Genomic DNA, 23,705 nt, shown 5'->3' with positions numbered 1-23,705 from the left:
ACAAGTAATTTGAGAGAAATGATCAGAAGGCCTATGGTAAAACTGATTTGAGAGAATGACACCACGATGCTAAATTTTGTTTTTATTTAGTATAACAGTTCAGGACTATGAAATTAGGTATCTTTAAATAACTATCTCATAATTGATACTACAAAGAAAATTAGCTTACTTGAGAGCTGGGCATCAATAATCATGGAAGACGAAGTTGATGACTGTTCATTACTTGTATCAATTTGAACCAGGGATGCATTTTTACTATTATTTTCCTCTATCTTCCAATTATTCTTATGTAGCAAGCCTTCAATATTGGTGACTTTACAGCTAATACCACATCCTGGAACAACCTGGAAATCTATGCAGGTACCCAAGGTTTCAGTGTCCAGCTCCTAACAGATAGAAACAGAATTTCCTTTGCTGTTCTAATAATCCAAAGTTATCATTAGCAAGATCAAATATTACTGCTGGTTAATTCTAAGTGTTTAGACACATGCTACATGCTTGGTTAATTCTAAATGTTTAGAATAAAACTCACTTTTTATTGCCTATATGACTGGATTTTGATAAGAATGAAGAAACATTATATTGTTCAAAGTTACAGGAGAACCTCAGAATCCTTTGTTTTAATCCCACTCTCTAAAATTTATACATGGAAAGCATGGAAGTTTTATCAATATTCTCTGCTCTTTCCAGTAGAGAATTACAAGTTAACTATTTAATTCTATGGTCAAGTCAGATTTTCTATTCAGCACAGGGCCAAGGGTAACAAAGAACAGGGCCTTTAGTTACCAGAGTGCCTCTCTAGTATGATTCTGTGCCCTTAGTAAGCCAAAGAATTCTGGTGGCCATCATTGTTTCTGGTTCTTTGTATCTTCATCTTCTCTGTTGTTCGATTTGGGTGTTAAGAAGTCAGGGTCAGTAACAGTTAATAGGTAAAAAGGAAAGAACAAATAAATGGCAACACCAATGGTAGAAAATTGCCACAATTTAACTCTAAAATTATGTGAGATAATTTACAAAGAATTTATACAAATCAATGAGAAAAAGGTAAATAATCTTATGGGAAAAAAGCAGGCAAAGGATACAAAAAGACAGGTTACAGAAAAACAAATTCAAATTGTCAATACACATATGAAAAGATGCCCAACCTTATTCATAATTAAGAAAATGCAAAGCAAACCATCAACGAGTAAATATTTTTTTACTTATTAAATTGGAAAAAATAAAGTGTCAGTAAGAATGTGGGGAAATGGGTACTTACAACTTGGTGAAAATATAAATTGTTACAACCCTTTATACGAATGTTGGTAATATTTGTCATGTGAGCATTGGTAATGATCAAAATTTAGCTGCATGTATGTTTTGATCTAGCAATTGCTTCAATAGGCATTTATCATAAAAATACACTTGCAAAAGCTGATGAGGATGTTAACTGTACAACCAATCACAAAACAGAATACAATCTAGCCATTAAAAACAATAAGGCACTATGTTTTCTACCTTTATCTTGCATCTACCTACCACTTCAGCATTTTATTAAAAAATAAATAAATAAATAATAATAATAAGGGAGAAATGTGGGATTCACATATAAATCAAGTATAAAAATCAAACGAATATTCATATTTGACCTGATTGTTTATAGTTCATAATGTGTGATCAAAACTGAAAGTTTCTGTGATGACTGCCCTTGCACTGTTCACCATGTAAGAATTTGTTCACCATGTAAGAACTTGTTCGTTATGCTTCAGAAGATTGGAGGCTGTTGAGAATTAGGCTTGGGGTTGATTACTGATTGTGCATTGAGTCCCCTATACAGAATTTTATTGCTGTTAACAACCATTTGATCAATAAATATGAGAGATGCCCTCTCAAACAAAAAAAAAAAGAGAAGAGGGAAATTGGAGTCAGCAAAGCAACATACTATAGATAACCATATGTGACACAAAGTCCTCACTGAACATATTTGGAACTAAAATAGCTTATTAGGCAGTGGGATCATCAGTTTGGCTGTTAATGTTTGGAATCTAACCAACTACAAAGCAAGTCAAATGATCAGACCAAGTACTTATTAAATAAAATTTGCTTTTATCCATTTAAAAAAATAAACACATAAAAATAAAAATAAAAATAAAAACAATAAGGCAGATCTATATGTCCTAACATGGGAAAAACATTTAATAAAAATTTTTTAAAAGGTATAAAGATTGTTCACTGTGTGACCTTTCTATGTGGTTTAAAAAATAATAAAGGTGTACATGTTGTGATATGCATTAAAAATGAATAAACAGATGTACACTTTTGAGAATATACTAAAAATTATTGAATTGTACATTTCACAAGGGTGAACTTTATAGTACACAAATTGTATCTCAATAAAGCAGTTACAGTAGTCTCCCTAATCCTAAATTTTGCTTTCTGCAGTTTTAGTTAGCCGTGATCTACTGCAGTCGGGAGGCAGATGACCCTCCTTCTGATGTACTGTCAACAGGTCAATAGTAGCCTAACACTACATGACAATACACACTTCATTCACCTCACTTCATTCCATCACACTGGCATTTTATCATCTCACATCATCACAAAAAGAAGAATGAGTACAGTACAATGAGTGACTTTGACAGAGAAAGAAACCAACCATATTCACATAACTTTTATTACAGTGTACTGTTATAATTCTATTTTATTATTGGTGATTGTTGATAATCTTACTGTCTGATTTCTAAATTATAGTTAATCATAGGTATATATTTATGTATGTATGTATGTACATATGGTAAAAAAACATACTATAGAGAGAGTTTGGTACTATCCGCAGTCTCAGGCATCCCCTGGGGTTCTTGGAATGTATCTCCTGCAGATAAGGAGAGACTACTGTATTTAAAAAGACTGCTAGCAGGTTAACACTTGTTAAACTTTGGAGAGAGGACTTATGGGAGGGCACAAGGAAAAAGGCTTTCCTTTTTCATTCCATAACTCTCTGAACTACATGAATATTCCTACTAAAAATATGTAATACCTCTATTTTAACTTTTTGGTCAACTGGAGGTATCTGTGTCTTAAGATTATAGTTAATTTCTGTTCTCATTTTTATACATGTCTCTATTAAGAAACTAAGACATATTATAAAACAAAATGAGAAATACAAGTTTCTCTAGCCTCATATCAACCATGTACATAAATCAAAGTCAAGTGCCAGTTTGGATTTGGTCTGGAGGTATCTGTGTCTTAAGATTACAGTTAATTTCTGTTTTCATTTTTATACATGTCTCCATTAAGAAACTAAGACATATTATAAAACAAAATGAGAAATACAAGTTTCTCTAGCCTCATTATCAACCATGTACATAAATCAAAGTCAAGTGCCAGTTTAGATTTAGTCTGGGTAATTCCTATAGGAGAGGAATACATTAATAAACAAGAGGAGAAAATTGTACCTGCTTGCAGTATTTGGTTATGGCTGCTCCCAGAGGGTGTTCACTGTTACTTTCAGCAGTTCCCACAATGGCCAGGATCTTACTGTGTGATATTCTGTTACCTTCCACCAGAACCTTTACTTGATTCACTACTGGGGTTCCATGGGTGATGGTTCCAGTCTTATCAAATACCACTACCTTTACCTGTAAGAATAGGAAAATATAGTGTACCTATATGACTTGATAATCCTTAGTATCACCTGTCCAGAAATATGAATAAGGTTTAACAGATTACTATTTTGCTTCTTAATAAACTGACCTTTGACTTAATTGGACCTAATAAACTGACTCTTGGAAGTGACAGTAGGGAAGAAATACTTAGATATACCTAATAGCCCTCCCTTACAAATGTTCAGCCATATTGTGGACGTATGTTAAACAACTAGAACTTATTGTTTAGGGCTGACTGTTAATAGGTGATAAAGAGGTGCCTCTAGTGCCTCCAGAGAAAGAGATAGGCTTTCAATACTAATGAATTACAGATCTATAGGGGAAATCTGGGCAGTAGGCATATGATTATAAGAGAAACATAAGTGATTAAGTTGAAGTGAGCCCCAGATAAGACCTGCCGGGTTGCTTTGAGTTTATGGGTCAGATGAAAATCTTGGCCTTATAAGAGGCAGCCCAGGGAACCAATGAGGGAAACTCAGCCAAGCCAGGGAAAAGGAATTAGAGAACACAGTAACCTCATAGTAAACTTGGAATACAAATCTTGGAAAATGAATAGCTTTAGGGACCAAGATGAAAAGAGACAGGACAACTAAATATATAAAGCATGATTCTGCACAAGAGTAAAAAAATCTATAAAGGCTCACACCCCCTGTTTTGAGAGAAATCTTCTGCATCCGTGGATGTTTTGTTGCCCTTGTCTAGCTTTGATTAATACTTAGTCTATAGGCACAGACCTGATCATCCACATTTGCCCTCTTAGAGCACTAAATTATGTTTTCTACCTTTATCTTGCATCTACCTACCACTTCAGCATTTTATTTAAAAAAAAATAAGGGAGAAATGTGGGACCCACATATAAATCAAGTATAAAAATCAAATGAATAATCATATCTGACTTGTTTATAGTTCATGATGCGTGATCAAAACCGAAAGTTTCTGTGATATGACTGTCCTTGCACTGTTCACCATGTAAGAACTTATTCACTATGTAAGAACTTGTTCACCATGTAAGAACTTGTTCGTTATGCTTCAGAAGATTGGAGGCTGTTGAGAATTAGGCTTGGGGTTGATTAATGATTGTGCATTGAGTCCCCTATACAGAATTTTATTGTTGTCAACAACCATTTGATCAATAAATATGAGAGATGCCCTCTCAAAAAAAAAGTCTCATTTAAAGTATAATATTAAAGGTTTACTTTCCAAAGCTAAAAAAATCTATAAAGGATATTATACATATTGGAGACAACTGGGGAAACTGTAATATACACTACAGATTAGATAATAGTATTATTCAACATCAATTTCTTGGTTTTGACCTTTGCACTGTGGCCATACAAGAGAATGTCCTTGTTCTTAGGAAAGGAACCTGAGAGCTGTAGTAAGGGTATTCAGGAGTTCTATATACCATTCTTGCATCTTTTAAGACTGAAATTCTTTCAAAGTGAGAAATTACTATAAAAATGAATAGCTTATATTCACTGGCTAGATGAGGTTCCAAATCTGTGCTAAGCTATATTCTGTGTTTGCTACATGCATCTGTATATAGTTTACATCTTCATAATAGGACATAAAGGAACATGGTTTTAGTTGAAGTCAAGAAACCGTGATTGACATGTCACTGAAATCCTAATATGAGAGAGATCAGAGATAGGATTATATTCCTGAAGTCATAGGCTGTGAACTGTCAGCTGGTGGCAGCAAAGGTGAAGGAACTGCAACCTAACTGCCAGAGGCACTGTCTCTGGGTGATGCATACAAACATGGAGTCATGAACATATAAATTAGAAGCCTGAAAGACTTGGGCAAATTTTCTGTGGCAAATACTATTGTCTTCCTGCCCTCAAGACTGGTCCAGTCTGAGCCGTTGCTCCACATCAGGGTCTGCTCTAACAGAGTAAGCCTAGAGCACTTTTAGAGATCTTAGATAACGAAGGCCAATGCAGAGCTGAACAAAAATAACACCTTTCCTATCTCAACCCTCAAGATAATCCCAGAAGAGGCTCATTTTATAGACCACCTGGAAATAATTTAGGACTCTGTGTTTCTCAAGAGAGGTGCTTCTGCCAGTTTGGATGTGACAATTCTTAGTTCTAGGGACTATCTTACCTTATGAGCCATCTCCAGTGGCTCACCACCTTTGATTAGTATGCCATTTTGAGCACCTACTCCTGTACCCACCATCACAGCAGTTGGAGTGGCCAGTCCCAGGGAACAAGGGCATGCGATGCACAGAACTGTGATAGAGGCTTGGAAGGCAAAGCGTATTACCGTTTCCGTTTGAGAGATACTTCGGTTGTAGCCCTTTAGAGGAAAGGTATGAATTTTGGTTATTGATTTAGAGCTGTATAAAACAAAATGTACGAAGCTTAACCCTATAAAACCATAATTAAGAAGTCACATAATCCTACTTAGCTATCAACATATACATTTTAGTGGCTAGTAATAAAATACGTTTTTTCTTTTACGAATATAAGAAACTGATATAACTCATAAAGAAGTCCCAGTCTTAAAATTAAGATTTCAATTTTGCTGATTCTAGAGTTACAAACTATGCAGTGAACATTATAAGGAACACAAAAGTCAGCTTTTTTTGCTCCATATTTAGAGTAAGTGTTTTTATTAGAGACTTTCAAATTATCTGGAATCCTTCAGTCCAACTGTTCTGGTGCTTGAGGTACCCGCAAACACTCCATTCCCTTCACGGGCAGCTCAGCCCCAAGGTACTTCCTGCATAGGACCTGCCTGCCTGCCACTCACAATGGGCACGGCAGCTCCAGACTTTGCTGCCTGGCAGGCAGAAGGAAGCTTGCCTAACTTTCTTGGCCCTCTCTCAGCCCAACTGGGGTGGTGCCTGCTGGAGAGAGCTCCTTCCTCCTGGCTAGCAGCCCAGCCCCAGGCCAGCACCCTTGTGTACCTGCCCCACCCACCCAGTCGGCCCAGCAGCACCACCCTTGCTGCCTGAAGGCAGCACGCAGCCCTGCCCACAACAATCCCAGCACAGGTACCATTGCTGGCTCACAAAGGGCCAGGTGAGGCAAGCTGCCAGCCATGTGGACTGAGATCAGCCACTGCCAGCAGACAGGAAGAAAGGCGGCCAAACCCACTGCCCACTCACAGCAACTGGAACTCCACTGTAAAGGAGAACCAGGTACTCGTGAGTAAAAGTCTTGAGCTTCTGGGCACCACAGGACTCCTACTTCATAAAGCCACTACTCTCTAGACCAGGAAGCATAGCAGAGCCATCTAATACAAAGGAAAAAACACAGAAATCCAGTCAAAATGAAGAGACCTTGTTATTAAGTTTTGGCTGTGGGTTTGTCATACATGGCCTTTATTATGTTGAGGCCTACTATATCATCTTATTTAACTTTCACAATAATTGCAAGTTATTCAGATGGGTATTATCAAATTCTCACTTTACAGATGAGAAAACTGAAACTCAGAAACAAATTAATTTGATCTAGACCACACTGATGCTAGGTGGCAGAGCTGAGATCCTGAGGTTTTCCTCATCAGATCTGTAGTCCTTTGTGAAAGCAATACCATGCTGGGAATGAAATTAAATATAAAATATAAAAGTTCACTATTTGCTTTTGGAACACCTTCCAAGACATAACAAAAAAATCTTTCCAAAAGGAAATCTTTTATATTTACAAAACTGCAAATGTTACTCTTTTATCACCCTCCTACTCCAGTCCCTTAAAGACAACAGTAATTGTTAAAGAGTTATTTTCCAATTAATTATTTATGCAAAAGATTCACAAACTGTTTTCCATATGGTAAAAAGAGTTGTTAGAAATCACTTACAGGAAAGTAGGTTTCCACAATTTCAAAATTCAGAAATCCAATTATAATCCAAACCAAGAGGGTAACAATGGAAATAATAACAATAAATGGAACAAAGTAGCCACTGAGTTTGTCTGCAAACTGCTGAATAGGAGCCTAGAATTAAAAAATAATAGTAATAATACAAATATCAAAGTCTCCTTTTTTGATAGTGAATACAGAGTATGTTTGTTACTAAGCACAGATAGATTTTAATAAACTCCATTTAATGCAACTAGAATGAATCAAATGAAAACAGAAAAACTAGATCAAAATTTATACTAAGCAGGTTTTAAAGAAAATGCTTTGTTTCTTCTAGGGAGTTAAGTTACCTTTGATGTTTGTGCCTCTTCTACAAGTTTGACAATTTGAGAGAGGGTTGTATCTGCTCCAACATGGGTTGCGCGAATAAGAAGGGACCCATTCTGGTTAATGGAACCAGCAATCACTGTGCTACCAGATTTCTTAGCCACAGGCATTGCCTCCCCTACATGAGGAGTAAAGATAGATTTAGGGAGCATAAATAAACACCATCTTGAAATATACCGCTATTTGTTCATTGTCAAAAAATATCTACAAAGGAGATACTTACTTCATGAAACAATCTGGACAAATGCCTAGGTAAAATTTGCCCTCTCTTTTTCCTTATGTCAGTTCTGGGCCAAACTCAAGGATACATATCTTAAACTGGAAAAACCTAGTATGTTAGCTCTTGTGCCCAGATACTTTTAAAAGCTCTACCCTAGTCTTTGATAACTGGTTCTCAACCTCTTCTCAAGGAGCATTTAGAAATGTGGCAGGGAGTTCCTGTTTGCAGTAACTACTGGTGGGGCATGGCGTACTGCTACTCCCCTTTCTTTGTGTGCCAGGGTCAGGGATACTAAACATACCACAATGTGTAAGACAGTCCCTCAGAACTAAGAACTGCCCCATCTGTACTGGCAAAAGCACCCCTACTGAGAAACATATATTTTCCACATGGTCCATAAACTGAGCGTCTTCTATGATTATCCTGAGGGTTGAGGTAGGAAAGGTGCTATTTTGGTTCTGCTCAGGATTGGCCTTCGTTCTCTAAGACCGCTAAAACTACTCCAGGCCGACTCTCTTAGAGAAGACCCTATGTGGAAAACCTGGAGTCCTGTTCCAATTCAGATCAGACTAGTCTTTAGGGCAGGAAGACAAACTTCGGCATTTGCTCAGGAAAAATTCCCAAAGTCTACTGGGCTCTACAGCAGAATGAGACAACTTCGTTTGATTATACACTCTAGTAATTAACAATTCTCAGTGAGAAGAGCCTTCAGAAGCATAACTAAAACCACAGTAAATCTGTGGAAGTTTATTTAATACAGTCCTAAAAACTCATATTCTCTTTGCTCTCTATTTACTTATTCCATAGTTTCTACAATAAGCTCTTCACCTTTCATGCCTATTTTTCATTAACACTTTTGATTGACTTCATTTTCATGTCGTGATCCTCTGAAAGAACATACCTGTGATGAGGGACTCATCTACCATAGAATGTCCCTCAATAACACGACCATCCACTGGAAATTTGCCTCCTGGAACCACTTTAATGATGTCTCCACGTTGTACAAGTTCCACATCCACTTGTTCTTCACTGGATAAGAGATACAATAAAAGGCATCATGACAAATATGCTTCTCACCCTTATCTTGCCATGCAAGCTTTTTAGCTGTTATGGCACTTATGGCTCCATAATTGCTACCAATGGAAGCTAGAAGAACATTTAAGCTACAATAGAACTACAATGTCAGTCCTATTCACTACTGGAGAGCAGTTCAGTACCTGGCACAAAGTAGGCACTCTAAATATTGCTGAATAGTCATTGAATGAATAAATGAAAGTTTTAGAAAATAACGTAATGGGCTTTTGTTAACTAACCAATTTATTTATTGTGTAAATTAGCTAAATAATTTTATGAGTATACAAATGAGAAATACAAAAGAATGAAATCTAATCACATCTTTAGCTCTAATTTCCAGTTTACAGATAATACAGGAGTTTTAGAACAAGTTAAATGACCCCACAAAGATATAAAGAGACAAATCCAGACTGCAGGATATTCTAGGGGGCAGCTGATGGCTGCTCCTTTAATAGGTCAATTGTATGGACAGGGAGGATGGGTGGATAGGGAGGAGGAGAGAAGAAGGAGGGAGGGAGAGCAGGAGGGTGGAGCTGTTCTAGATTAAAAGAAACATGTCAGTCAAATGCAATGACACATGGACCTTGCTTGAATCCATTTCAAAGAAACTTAAAACACTTTGGAGACAACAGGAGAAATGTGAATATGGACTACGTATTAGATGATATTAAGAACTATTGTTCATTTTGTTAGATGCAATGTGGTTATTACAGTTATATAAGAGTATACTCTTTTTTTAGAGATACTACAGGAATATTTAGCAGTAAAACAACACAACTGGTTATTTACTTTAAAATACTACTGCAACAACAGAAATAAAAATTACAGGTGAAGTATGGCAAAATGTGCATAACTGTTAAATCTGGGAGAAAGATTATGTGGGTTCATTATATTCTTCCCTCAATTTCTGTGTATGTTTGATATCTCCCATAAGAAGTTAACAAAGAGAAGGGGAAAGAATGAAAATAAATACCTCAAGAGGATATTATCAGAGTCAAGAGTTACAATAGTTGCTTCCGTAGCTTGTAGTGAAATTAGCTTGGCAAGAGCTTCTGATGTTTTGCCCTATAAATTAAAACAAACATGTTAACAATGCTAAGAAAAAGCTCAGGTCTTACCTAAAGTAAAGATATGATCTTTAATATTTACCTAGAAGACAGCCTTAAGAATATTAATTGGTTCAAATCAGAAAATGTTTCACTTCAAAAATATGATATACACAAAATACAAAATGTATTAGATGTAACTTATAAATAATGTACATTAATAAGAAAAACATCAAGATCTCAATAGGTACCTGGGTAAAGAACAAGAACAGGCAATTCATTTAAGAAGAAACAGAATACCCAGTATGTGGGAAAACGTTTATATCTACTATAATGTCAGAAATATAAACTCAAGCAACTCTATGATACCATTTAATGCCTAGTAACTTACCAAACATTTAGATAGGAGTCAATTCTCATGAAGTTATAATAAAACCACTTCACTAACATACTCTTGCTGGCAAAAACTGTTCTAACTTGCAGCATGAGCCATAGAAAGATTTATGCCCCTGAATCATATCTGTAGTAATTTATCCTGATATTAATTCAATAGGAATTACTATTACATATGAATATGTTTAATGCAGGATGATCTAAAATGAAAAACTGGAAATAATGTAATTGAGAAAAAAACCAGAATCATTTAGTAAGTTATAGCACATTGATTTAATAGAATATTACTCAGAAATACCAACTAATTATGTAGACTGCAAAAAGGGGGGAAAACTTTATAGTATTAAGGGTAGGGTATAAAGTGGTATGTACACTACATTTGCCACTCTGTAAAATATAAAGGTATGTGGAATGGGGTTATAAAGTGATTTCCATTATAGCATGAGATTATGGGTCAATTTTTTTCTATCATTATTTTACATTTTGTGTTTGCATCAATTTTTCCATTAATAATGTGATACAAATAAATAAGTACTTCTCAAATGTCTCTTTCTTAAAATAAACATGGACATTCTGTACTATCTACAGTATTAATTCCACAGATTTGATAAATCTCCTAAAGGAATATTTAACTTAAAATATTGCCAAAACAAAAGTAGTTCTTTCAGTAAATAGTTAACTGTGAATTTCCAGTAATTGGTCTAGGAAATATTAGGGTCATTTATCCACCCAAGATAACAAATTTCATGCTTTCTTACTTTACCTTTGCTATATGTTCCAGCCACCGGCCTAATGCAATAAACACAAATAGCATAGGAGGTGTGTCAAAGAAAGTAATAGGGTTTACTTTGGCTCTCTCATACATTGCAACCAGAAGAATAACCAAGGAGTAGGCAAATGCAACGGTGGTTGCCAGCACAATCAATACATCCATATTTGCAGTTTTATGCTTCAGTGCTTTGTAGGCCTGAACATAGAAGTACCAGCCTCCAAAAAACTGTAATACAGAAACAATAATGATTCCTTTTTTAAAGATACTGAAATTCACTATATACCTCAATAACTAAGATACAGTATCAATGGTAACTTCTTTGGCTTTTACCTAATCCATAAACACTATGGAGAAATTTCAAACTGAAACAATACTGTTTGAATTTTAGCAAATATGTGTGTGTAGGGATTCAAATTGCTGTACAAGCCCTTGACAGTTGTCCTCTATGATCCAGTAGATATTCCATAATATAAGGAATGTCAGATGGTTCCTGGATTTTTCTTTTTATGCTAGCAAAAACAATAACTAGGGGAAAAAATCACATTCTTTTGACAAGGATTTTTTACTTAAAACACACATCCCCCTTTCTAAAATTCAACCTAAGGGGTATATCACAATTTATTGGATCTGTTGGCTATTTTCATTGGTAAACATAACTGAAAAGCTTATTTTTCATTACTATAGGGAAATATACTAAGATGTTTTAAAAATCATTATTGCCTTTTATAGAGGTCAGAAAAAAGAATAGATTTATTAGACGGAAGTGTTCTACAGTAAAAGTTTATCTCAAAAGAAGAGTTGAAAATGTAAAGAAAGTAATGAGCTTGTTAGATAGAAATAATAAAACTAATATAATTATGATAATTGTTTTATGTTATATAATCAATTAATAATATTTACTATAATACAATTTTCATTTTAATGTACATTACTATTATACTTAATGCATATTTATTTATACTTAATCTACACTAAGTATAAATAAAATTATATATTTTATTATAACTTTAAATATAAAGTTATACATAATAGTAGATATGAATACCAAACTGATACTTGAATATGAACTGAACTCTTATTCTCTGCTTTGTCACTAAATATCCTTAGGGTTAAATGGATTTATTATCTACTTTAACCACTCAGTTTAAAATTATTTCTGTAAAGCATAAAATGATTAGATTTCTGGCAAATCTGTTCTGCAATTGAAAATAGCCTTCCTTACCACATTTTGGCTATTTTTCATTATTAACAAATATATTTCCTAACACTTACCTGGACAGGTACACACAATAAAAAGGATAGCAAATTCATAATGGACAATCCCGGCAGGATGTGGCGCTCCAGGAACATAGAAGAATGAATGTTGACCATTTCTTCTTGACTCATGTTCTGATTATGGTGTAGAGTTGAAAGGTGGTGGTCCATAACCATCATATATATCATGAGGCCCATTACAGGAATACAGAAAAATAGGCTTACTAGGAATGAACGTCTCCATCTTAGGGAGAAATGAAAAATAATTCCAGTAAGTAGCTAATGGTTAAAGATTCTATGTACTATAGAGAAATACAAATTGTGACCACTCCACCCAGTATAAGGATTATAAAAACTCACATGCTAACAATATATGAAATTTTTAACAAGGAATCAAAATCACTGACACTCTAAACTACTTACTGTCTTATTTCTCGTTTATGGTCTAGGTGGCTTGCTGACCGATCCTTCTTGACCAAAGCAGCTTCAAAACCTAAGCTCTAAGGAAATTCATGAGAAAAATTATATCATTGAATGTATAAATGTATCACATAGAGAAATTCTAAGCCATGATGGTTTTATTAAGAACTTCAATTACTGAGTGCAAGTCACTCTGGGGAATACAAAGTTGAAGATGTGCTTCCTTCTCTCAATTACATTTGTCTCTAATCTTCCATCAAAAAATGAGTATTTCTTCAACTCTAGTTAATGTGTATCCTACTGTTCTCAACCTAACGATTTAACTCAAGTACAGTTGTCCTCAGTAGAGGTTCTTATTTTATCAAAAAGTAAACTAAAGTCTCCAATAAGTTATTTTGGAAAAAAGCAGAGTCTGTTACTTGGCCAGGCTGACAGTATTTGATGACCTACTAAAGAGAGAATTCAGCTGTAGAATCATAAATCTTAACATTTAGACAAGTACTATCTACTAGTATTGATACATAGTAATCATTTTTATTTTAGTTTTGACATCTATCCATCCATCCCCTGAGCTAGTATAAAAAACTGAATGATAGGCCATAAAACCTAGCATCATACTAAATATGTTATTCAAGGCTTTGCACATGCAGCCTTTACTTTTATTCTATCAAAAAAGAAAAGATCACAAACATAAATGTTCCTCTGTAAAACAGTATTTAAGTAAAACTACACATAAGTATGACTCATATGAGCACAGACAGCAACAAACACTGTATTTTAAACTGCTTACAAAAACACTACCATCTTTCATTTGTTAGTGTAGTACAGTGAAAAGAGCAAGTATGAGATTTTGAGTCAGAAAGATTAGGTCCGGCTGTGACACTTACTAGCTATGCGACTCTGGGCAAGTAATTTAACCTGCATTTACTCACCTCCAAAATGAAGGTGACAGTACTGCTGTGAGAATATTAAGATCTGAACCTCTGCAATCTTAGTAAATGGCAAATAGCAGATACTCAAAAATGGTAGCTTCATAAGATGTGAATGGTATTATTATTACCTATATTAATAGGATCTTATCTGAACTATTAACATGCTTTAGATCATTAGGGCACCAATGCTATATCACATTGAAACTTTCAAAGCACTTTCACGTGTATTACCACTTAAGATTTATTGAAGAACACAGGATGAATTTGTTACAAAGAAAAGGGTTTGGTCTTGTAAATTTCTTATTGTAACTTAAAAATACATAATTTGCTTTGACATGAAAAACAACAAGGCATCTAGCAGGATGCCTCACTTTCTAAATGATTAATATAAATCTTACTCATAACAAATTGTACTATACTTCCATTTCCTAAATATTTTTAAGTGATTTGTGGTTCTATCTTAAGTCAGCTCCTGATTAATAGTGCCTAACTCTTCCAGACAAAGACAGAAAAAAAGGCAGACACATTTACATTAAATTTTGAGACAGATGTCGTCTAGAGTAACCAAAAGGGTCCAGTTTTTGTCATTGTCTCTATCTGATACAAACCAGAAGTGATTCAAGGGAGTGCTGATTGAATAGGTAAGAACACAGAAATGCAGTCTTGGCACTTACTTCAACTGTATGGATAATATCTCTGGGACCAATAATTTCTGGATCATATTTAATATGTGCTTTGTTGGTTGCCAGGGCCACAGAGCAGTAGAAGATCCCTCTGTGTTTTGTGAGGGTAGACTCTATTTTATGTACACAGGAGGCACACGTCATTCCTCTCACCTGTTAAAGACAAAGGCTTTGTTATTCAGGAATATACTTCTCCTCCATTAAACATGAGTTATTACTTTAAACTAAAAGAACTCTTGTAGAACAGGATTAAAACACAAGGTCTTATCTGTACTGTTAGTATGCTTTATGTATCATCATTAGAATGCTGTTTTTATATCACACTGAAAAAATATGGCCCCAGCTGCAACAGGTTAAATAGTGGATCTCATTAAAAGTCTCCCTCTTCCTGTCACTACTCAATGACAAAGGATTTGATACCTATCATTGTTTCTTATAGTCGATGCCATGCTTCCCTCTAGATTTTTTTTGCATCCTGCTGAAGCATACAGCTGTTAATATTACTTTTAGCGAAGGTTAATGGATGACAAAGTGCTGTACCTTTGCCTGAAAAAGTATTTTGCCCTAGATATCAGTAATGGTGGAGTACAGATCTCTAAATATTCTCTCCTCCATAAAAGCAATGAAAAAACTGGCAAAAATTGTCAGAACCAACTTCTTTAGAAATTTGGAAATTAAACAAAAGCTTGCAGGAACCCAGGAAATATTTAGTCAAATAAATCAGATGAATCCTAATAAAATAGCAAGTAATGTGGCATTATAATTTGCATATTTCCATTCACTGCCTTCCAGGTCTATGGGAGCCATGAAGACCAATCAGTTTACAATCATGGTGAAAAACAGTTTACAATCATGGAAGCCACCAGAGAGATCAGAAAAGGGTTGCATCTCCTTCAAAGCCTCATTCCCAGAGAACTGTCATCGTTTGATCTGTCTGATGGTTTCCTGAAACATCCCACTTATGAAGATATCTATGTTTGCCCTGATGGGAACTCAGTGAGTAGAAAAGGCTTTTTCCCTGGGAGAATTTGTCAGAAACAATTAGAGGCAATTGTTTAACCTTGTGGCTGCCTGAGCCAATGGACAACAGTTGGGGAAAACAACAGGCTAACCAAAAAAAAGCCTAAAAGGAAAAGCTGGGAAGCAAAATGTCTATAAGAGCTACAACATATTCCTAGGAATCTAGAAGGTCATGCACAGCAGAGGGTTGTGTACATGTTCAGGGATGAAAAGACCTGAGAAAGTCCTAACCTGTCACCTCAGGCTGACATTTAGGCTCTGCACAAGCAGGAAGAGAAGGTTAGGGGAAAAATTGACAACTGCATGGCTTAATGTTTTGAAGGCAAGCCCCAACATTTATATAGAGCATCTCAACAAAGACTGAGAGACTTACTGGTTCCAGGTATTTAAGGAAATCTCTGTACAATCATTAGCTGACCAGTGAGGTAACCAAGCATAAACTTCAGTGGCCACACAGAACAAAGAATATAGACTTTACAGAATTCATTCAGAAAAGTCACTAAGCAAATAATAACAATGACAAAGAGCAACAACAACAAACTCTGATGGTGTGGGTGAAGAATCTTATATCTGGAGTTGCCACATTATATTTGCAACAAAAAACTGTGAGATATGCAATGAAACAAAATGGTATGGTCCATACACAGGAAAAAAGCCACAGAAATTGTCACTGAAGAAGCCCAGGCACTGGACTTACTAGACTAAGATATTACATCAGCCATTTTAAATATACTTAATGAACTAAAGGAAACCATGTCTAAAGAATTAAAGGAAAGTATGATAACAATACCTCAATCAATAGAGAATATCAATAAAGAGAGATTAATAGTAAAGTACATGAAAAGTCAAGTTGAACAGTACAATTTCTGAAATACGAGCAGTGACTAGAGGGAAATTTATAGCTATAAACACAAAAGTTAAAAACAAGAAAGATCTCAAATAAATAACCTAATCTTCCACCATTAGGCACTAGAAAAAGAAGAACAAACTAAAGCAAGCAATAGGAAGGAAATAATAAATATTAGAGTAAAAATTAACAGAAGAAAATAGAGAAAATCAACAAAACCAAAAGTTCGTTCTTTGAAAAGACACAAAATTAACAAACTTTTGTTTACACTAATGAAAGGAAAAAAAAGACTCAAATGATTAATATCAAGAATGAGTAATTCTTAATAAGTATGGGGTTTCTTTTTAGGGTTATGAAAATGTTATGAAAAATTTGATAGTGGTGAGTTACATAACTCTGAGAAAATACTAAAACCACCCAATTGTACACTTTAAAATGCCGAGATTTATGGCATGTTGATTACATTTCAATAAAGCTATTACTTCTTAGAAGTCTTTAAAAAATAAAAATCTACCCATTCCTTTTAATAGCCGCTCAGTATCCCACTGTATGAACATATAATTAATGTAGTCCCCAATGACTGACATTTCATTTTTTTGTTTTGCTATTAAAAACAGAATTATGGGTGGAGACAAGATGGAGGTATGACCAGAGTAGCAGAAATCTCCTCCCAAAACCACATATATTTTTGAAAATACAACAAATGCAACTCTTCCTAAAAGAGAGACTAGAAGACACAGGAAAATAGCCAGACTACATCCACACCTGCGAGAACCCAGAGCCTGGCGAACGGGGTAAGATACAAGCTGCAGCCCGGCGGGACCCGAGCGCCCCTTACCCTAGCTACTGGCGGGAGGAGAGGAGTCGGAGCCGGGAGGGAGAAGGAGCCCAGAACTGCTAAACATGCAGCCCTAGCCATCCACACCAGAGGGCAGAAACAGTGCATGTGTGGGGTGCTGGAAACCAGGCAAACAGGACAGTAAGACCTGTGAGCAGGTCCCTGCAGTTGCTGCCACTGGGACAAAGAAAAGCAAGTGCTTTTTGAAAGTCTTAAAGGAACAGGGACCCCACATCTGGATGGAAGTGTCCCGGGGCACTTAGTCCAGTGAATGGGAATCCCAGGGAACTCTGGGCACCCTAATCCCCTGGACAGCAAGGCAGCTCAGAGGCCTCTCACAGAGACAATCAGCCTCCCGGCCATTTCCCCTCTGGTGCGGATCCGCCATATAAGAGCAGCAGCCTGAGGCAGGCCACACCCACAGCAACTGCAGAGCAAAACTCCACAGCGGCCGGGCAAGAATCAGAAGCCCCATCTGCCTGCAGCTGCCCAGCACAAGCTGCTAGAAGTCGCTGCTCTCCCAGGAGAGGAAGGCCACAAACCAACAAGAAGAGACTTTCTCCCAGCCGTCACTCACGCCAGCTCCACAAACTATCTCTATAGCCATGAAAAGGCAGAATTTGAAGCAGACCAAAATCATAGAGGACACCCCTGAGAAGGAGATTGACCTAACCAGTCTTCCTGAAAAAGAATTCAATATAAAGCTCATAACCATGTTGACAGAGCCACAGAGAAATATACAAGAGTTAAGGGATGACGTCCAGAGGAAGATTACAGAAAAGATACAATGTCCGGAAGGATTTATAAGCAGAATGGATAAGACGCAAGAGGTCACTGATGGAATAGAAACCAGAGAACAGAAACACACAGAGGCTGATGCAGAGAGAGATAAAAGGATCTCCAGGAATGAAACAATATTAAGAGAACTGTGTGACAAATTCAAAAGGAACAATAGCTGCATTATAGGAGTACCAGAAGAAGAAGAGAGAGAAAAAGGGATAGAAAGTGTCTTTGAATGAATAATTGCTGAAAACTTCCCCAAACTGGTGGAGGAAATAATCGATCAGACCACAGAAGTACACAGAACTCCCAACAGAAGGGACCCAAGGAGGACACCACCAAGACACATAATAATTACAATGGCAAAGATCAAGGCCAAGAACAGAGTCTTAAAGGCAGCTAGAGAGAGGATAAAGGTCACATACAAAGGAAAACCCATCAGGCTATCATCAGACTTCTCAAAAGAAACCTTATAAGCCAGAAGAGAATGCCATGATATATTTAATGCAATGAAACAGAAGGGACTTGAATCAAGAATACTGTATCCAGCACGATTATCATTTAAATATGAAGGAGGGATTAAACAATTCCCAGACAAGCAAAAGGTGAGGGAATTTGCCTCCAACAAACCACCTCAACACGGCATTTTAGAGGGACGGTTCTAGACGGGAGCACTCCTAAAACTAAACAGACTTCACCAGAGAAAATAAAATCACAGCAAAGAAAGCAGACCAGCGAAATACTAACTAAAGGCAAAAAATAAAATCAACTACCAACAAAAGCAGTTAAAGGAAACACAAAAGAGCACAGAATAAAACAACCAACATACAAAGAATAGAGGAGGAGGATTAAGAAGGAAGAGAAAGAAAGAATCACCAGACAGTGGTTATAACAGATCAGAAAGCGAGCTAAGTTAGACAGTAAGATACTAAAGAAGCTAACCTTGAACCTTTGGTAACCATGAATCTAAAGACAGCAATGGCAATAAGTACGTATCTTTCAATAGTTACCGTAAATGTAAATGGACTGAATGCACCAATCAAAAGACATAGAGTATTAGAATAGATAAAAAAGCAAGACCCATCTATATGCTGCTTACAAGAAACTCACCTCAAACACAAAGACATGCACAGACTAAAAGTCAAGGGATGGAAAAAGATATTTCATGAAACAACAGAGAGAAGAAAGAAGGGGTTGCAGTACTAGTATCAGACAAAATAGACTCCAAAACAATGAAAGAAACAAGAGATAAAGGACATTACATAATGATAAAGGGCTCAGTCCAACAAGAGGACATAGCCATTATAAATATATATGCACCCAACACAGGAGCACTAGCATATGTGAAACAAATACAAACAGAACTAAAGGAGGAGATAGAAAGCAATGCATTCAGTTTGGGAGATTTTAACACACCACTCACTCCAAAGGACAGATCCACCAGACACAAAATAAGTAAGGACACGAAGGCACTGAACAAAACACTAGAACAGATGGACCTAATAGACATCTATAGAACTCTACATCCAAAAGCAACAGGATACACATTCTTCTCAAGTGCACGTGGAACATTCTCCAGAACAGACTACATAGTAGGCCACAAAAAGAGCCTCAGTAAATTCAAAAAGATTGAAATTCTACCAACTAACTTTTCAGAATCAGACACAAGAATGGAAAAATCACGACAGACTCCACAGAAACACAAAGAATTATTAAAGACTATGAGAACCTATACGCTAACAAGCTGGAAAACCTAGAAGAAATGGACAACTTCCTAGAAAAATACAACCTACCAAGACTGACCAAGGAAGAAACACAAAAGTAAAACAAACCAATTACAAGCAAAAAAATTGAAGCAGTAATCAAAAAACTACCCAAGAACAAAACCCCCGGGCCAGACGGATTTACCTCAGAATTTTATCAGACATACAGAGAAGACATAATACCCATTCTCCTTAAAGTTTTCCAAAAAATAGAAGAGGAGGAAATACTCCCAAACTCATTCTATGAATCCAACATCACCCTAATACCAAAACCAGGCCAAGACCCCGCCAAATAAGAAAATTACAGACCAATATCCCTGATGAATGTAGACGTAAAAATACTCGATAAAATATTAGGAAACCAAATTCAAAAATATATCAAAAGGATCATACACCATGACAAAGTGGGACTCAACCCAGGGATGCAAGGATGATACAACATTCGAAAGTCCATCAACATCATCCACCACATCAACAAAAAAGACAAAAACCACACAATCATCTCCATAGATGCTGAAAAAGCATTCGACAAAATTCAACATCCATTCATGATAAAAACTCTCAACAAAATGGGCACAGAGGTCAAGTACCTCAACATAATAAAGGCCATATGTGATAAACCCACAGCTAACATCATACTAAACAGCGAGAAGCTGAAAGCTTTTCCTCTGAGATCGGGAACAAGACAGGGATACCCACTCTCCCCACTGTTATTTAACATAGTACTGGAGGTCCTAGCCATGCCAATGAGACAAAGCAAAGAAATACAAGGAATCCAGAGTGGTAAAAAAGAAGTCAAACTGTCACTATTTGCAGATGACATGATATTGTACATAAAAAACCTTAAAGACTCCACTCCAAAACTACTAGAACTGATATCGGTATACAGCAATGTTGCAGGATACAAAATTAACACACAGAAATCTGTGGCTTTCCTATACACTAACAATGAGCCAATAGAAAGAGAAATCAGGAAAACAACTCCATTCACAATTGCATCAAAACGAATAAAATACCTACGAATAAACCTAACAAAAGAAGTTAAAGACCTATATTCTGAAAACTATAAGACACTCTAAGAGAAATTAAAGAAGAAACCAACAAATGGAAACTCATCCCATGCTCTTGGCTAGGAAGAATTAATATAGTCAAAATGGCCATCCTGCCCAAAGTAATATACAGATTTGATGCAATCTCTATCAAATTACCAACTATGTTCTTCAACGAACTGGAACAAATAGTTCAAAAATTCACATGGAAACACCAAAGACCCCGAATAGCCAAAGGAATCCTGAGAAAGAAGAATAAACTTGGGGGGATCTCGCTCCCCAAATTCAAGCTCTACTACAAAGCCACAGTAATCAAGACAATTTGGTACTGGTACAAGAACAGAGCCACAGACCAGTGGAACAGATTAGAGACTCCAGACATTAACCCACACATATATGGTCAATTAATATTCAATAAAGGAGCCATGGACATACAATGGGGAAATGACAGTCTCTTCAACAGATGGTGCTGGCAAAACTGGACAGCTACATGTAAGGGAATGAAACTGGATCACTGTCTAACCCCATACACAAAAGTAAATTCGAAATGGATCAAAGACCTGAATGTAAGTCATGAAACCATAAAACTCTTAGAGAAAAACATAGGCAAAAATCTCTTGGACAATAACATTAGTGACGTCTTCATGAAAATATCTCCCCGGGCAAGGAAAACAAAAGCAAAAATGAACAAGTGGGACTATATCAAGATGAAAAGCTTCTGTATAGCAAAAGACACCATCAATAGAACAAAAAGGTACCCTACAGTATGGGAGAATATATTCGTAAATGACAGATCCAATAAAGGGTTGACATCCAAAACATATAAAGAGCTCACACACCTCAACAAACAAAAAGCAAATAATCCAATTAAAAATGGGCAGAGGAGCTGGACAGTTATCCAAAGAAGAAATTCAGATGGGCAACAGGCACATGAAAAGATGCTCGACATCACTAGTTATCAGAGAAATGCAAATTAAAACCACAATGAGGTATCACCTCACACCAGTAAGGATTGCTACCATCCAAAAGACAAACAACAAATGTTGGTGAGGTTGTTAAGAATGGGGAACCCTCCTACACTGCTGGTGGGAATGTAAATTAGTTCAACCATTGTGGAAAGCAGTATGGAGGTTCCTCAGAATGCTCAAAATAGACTTACCATTTGACCCAGGAATTCCACTTCTAGGAATTTACCCTAAGAATGCAGCACTCCCGTTTGAAAAAGACAGATGCACCCCTATGTCTATTGCAGCACTATTTACAAAAGCCAAGAAATGAAAGCACTCTAAGTGTCCATCAGTAGATGAATGGATAAAGAAGAGGTGGTACATATACACAATGGAATATTATTCAGCCATAAGAAGAAAACAAATCCTACAATTTGCAACAGCATGGATGTGGATAGAGGGTATTACGGTCAGTGAAATAACCCAAGCGGAGAAAGACAAATATCAAATGATTTCACTCATCTATGGAGTGTAAGAACAAAGGAAAAACTGAAGGAACAAAAGAACAGCAGAATCATGGAACCCAAGAATGGACTAACAGTTACCAAAGGGAAAGAGGCTGGGGATAATGGGTGGGTAGGGATGGATAAGGGCGGGGAAGAAGAAAGGAGGTATTATGATTAGCATGTACAATGTGGGGAATGGAGGAAAGGGGAGGGCTGTGCAACACAGAGAAGACAAGTAGTGATTCTACAACATCTTACTATGCTGATGGACAGTGACTCTAATGGGGTTTATGGGCGGACTTGGTGTAGGGGAGAGCCTAGTAAACATAATGTTCTTCATGTAATTGTAGATTAACGATAACAAAAAAGGGGAGGGATTACTCCATGATAGGATAAAATTAACTGCAAATCAATGATTAATGCATGCTTTACATATCCTTAATTTTGATATTTTAAAGGGTGCCAGATGATCAGTTATGGAAGTGCATTTTTGTGATAGTATTTCTTTCTATAAGAAAAAAAAGCAGTTCCTGTGTGGTGGTCTCCAATAGGTTCTTCACAATGGTATAAAAGTCATATCAAAGTGTGGGCAAAGGGTTTGTTTGTGTTTTTATAGAGGATCAAAGCCTAATTTGGCTACCCAGAAAGCAAATTAAGACACGATATGAAGAAGAACTTCCAACATCAACATCCTCTGGAAGAGTCATTCCAGAAGATGACCATCAAAAAAATTCAATAAAGATCCTGGCGCTGTTGCAGTTGTAGCTGCATTCATCCTGCCACTTCCTGGACTTGCCATTGGAATGCAGAAGGACATATCTAAGCTGGCCTGTGCATACAGTAGAACAACAAATTTGACTAATTCTATACTGTTGGAACTCAACCAAGAATTAGGAGAAGTGTGAGTTGCAGTACTTCAAAATCGTGCTACTATAGACTATCTATTGTTAAAAGAACACATGGGATGTGAACAGTTTCCAGGAATGTGTTGTTTTAATTTGTCTGATTTTTCTCAAACAATTCAAAATCAGTTAGACAATATCCATCATATTATTGATAAGTTTTCACAAATGCCTGGGTTACCTAACTGGTTTTCTTGGTTTCCCTGGATATGGCCGGTAACTGTAGGTCTGCTTTTGTTATGCATCTGTATTCCTATTCTGTTAATGTGTGTATGCAATCTAATTAGTAGTGTGTTAAAACCTATACTTGCTTATGTTACTCTACAAGAAGTTATGTCAAAGAAATAATCAATCTTCCCATGTTTTCTTCTGTCTGCTACTTCTACAGCTTTTCTTCTTCCTTCCTAATTACAGCCCTTTA

The 23,705-nt window shown here is 36.4% G+C and overlaps 1 protein-coding gene across 7 annotated transcripts in view; it reads right to left on the bottom strand.

Annotated features, from left to right (window-relative positions):
- Nucleotides 1-23,705, bottom strand: part of ATP7A (ATPase copper transporting alpha) — a 155,647-nt gene that overhangs the window by 12,766 nt on the left and 119,176 nt on the right. For all 7 annotated transcript variants that reach the window (XM_073228031.1, XM_037021886.2, XM_037021885.2 and 4 more), the window contains 11 exons: nucleotides 14,624-14,785; nucleotides 13,021-13,097; nucleotides 12,616-12,841; nucleotides 11,335-11,568; nucleotides 10,106-10,197; nucleotides 8,960-9,087; nucleotides 7,802-7,956; nucleotides 7,452-7,586; nucleotides 5,751-5,945; nucleotides 3,435-3,617; nucleotides 170-386 (listed from right to left, as the gene is read on the bottom strand). In XM_073228031.1, coding sequence (XP_073084132.1) covers nucleotides 170-386; nucleotides 3,435-3,617; nucleotides 5,751-5,945; nucleotides 7,452-7,586; nucleotides 7,802-7,956; nucleotides 8,960-9,087; nucleotides 10,106-10,197; nucleotides 11,335-11,568; nucleotides 12,616-12,841; nucleotides 13,021-13,097; nucleotides 14,624-14,785 — 1,804 coding nt within the window. The remainder of the gene's footprint in view (nucleotides 1-169; nucleotides 387-3,434; nucleotides 3,618-5,750; nucleotides 5,946-7,451; nucleotides 7,587-7,801; nucleotides 7,957-8,959; nucleotides 9,088-10,105; nucleotides 10,198-11,334; nucleotides 11,569-12,615; nucleotides 12,842-13,020; nucleotides 13,098-14,623; nucleotides 14,786-23,705) is intronic.

The sequence above is a fragment of the Manis javanica genome, chromosome X (genome assembly GCF_040802235.1).
Source record: "Manis javanica isolate MJ-LG chromosome X, MJ_LKY, whole genome shotgun sequence".
Lineage (NCBI taxonomy): Eukaryota > Metazoa > Chordata > Mammalia > Pholidota > Manidae > Manis > Manis javanica.
Note: the sequence above shows the minus strand (reverse complement) of the source record. Positions and strands in the feature narration are given on the sequence as shown.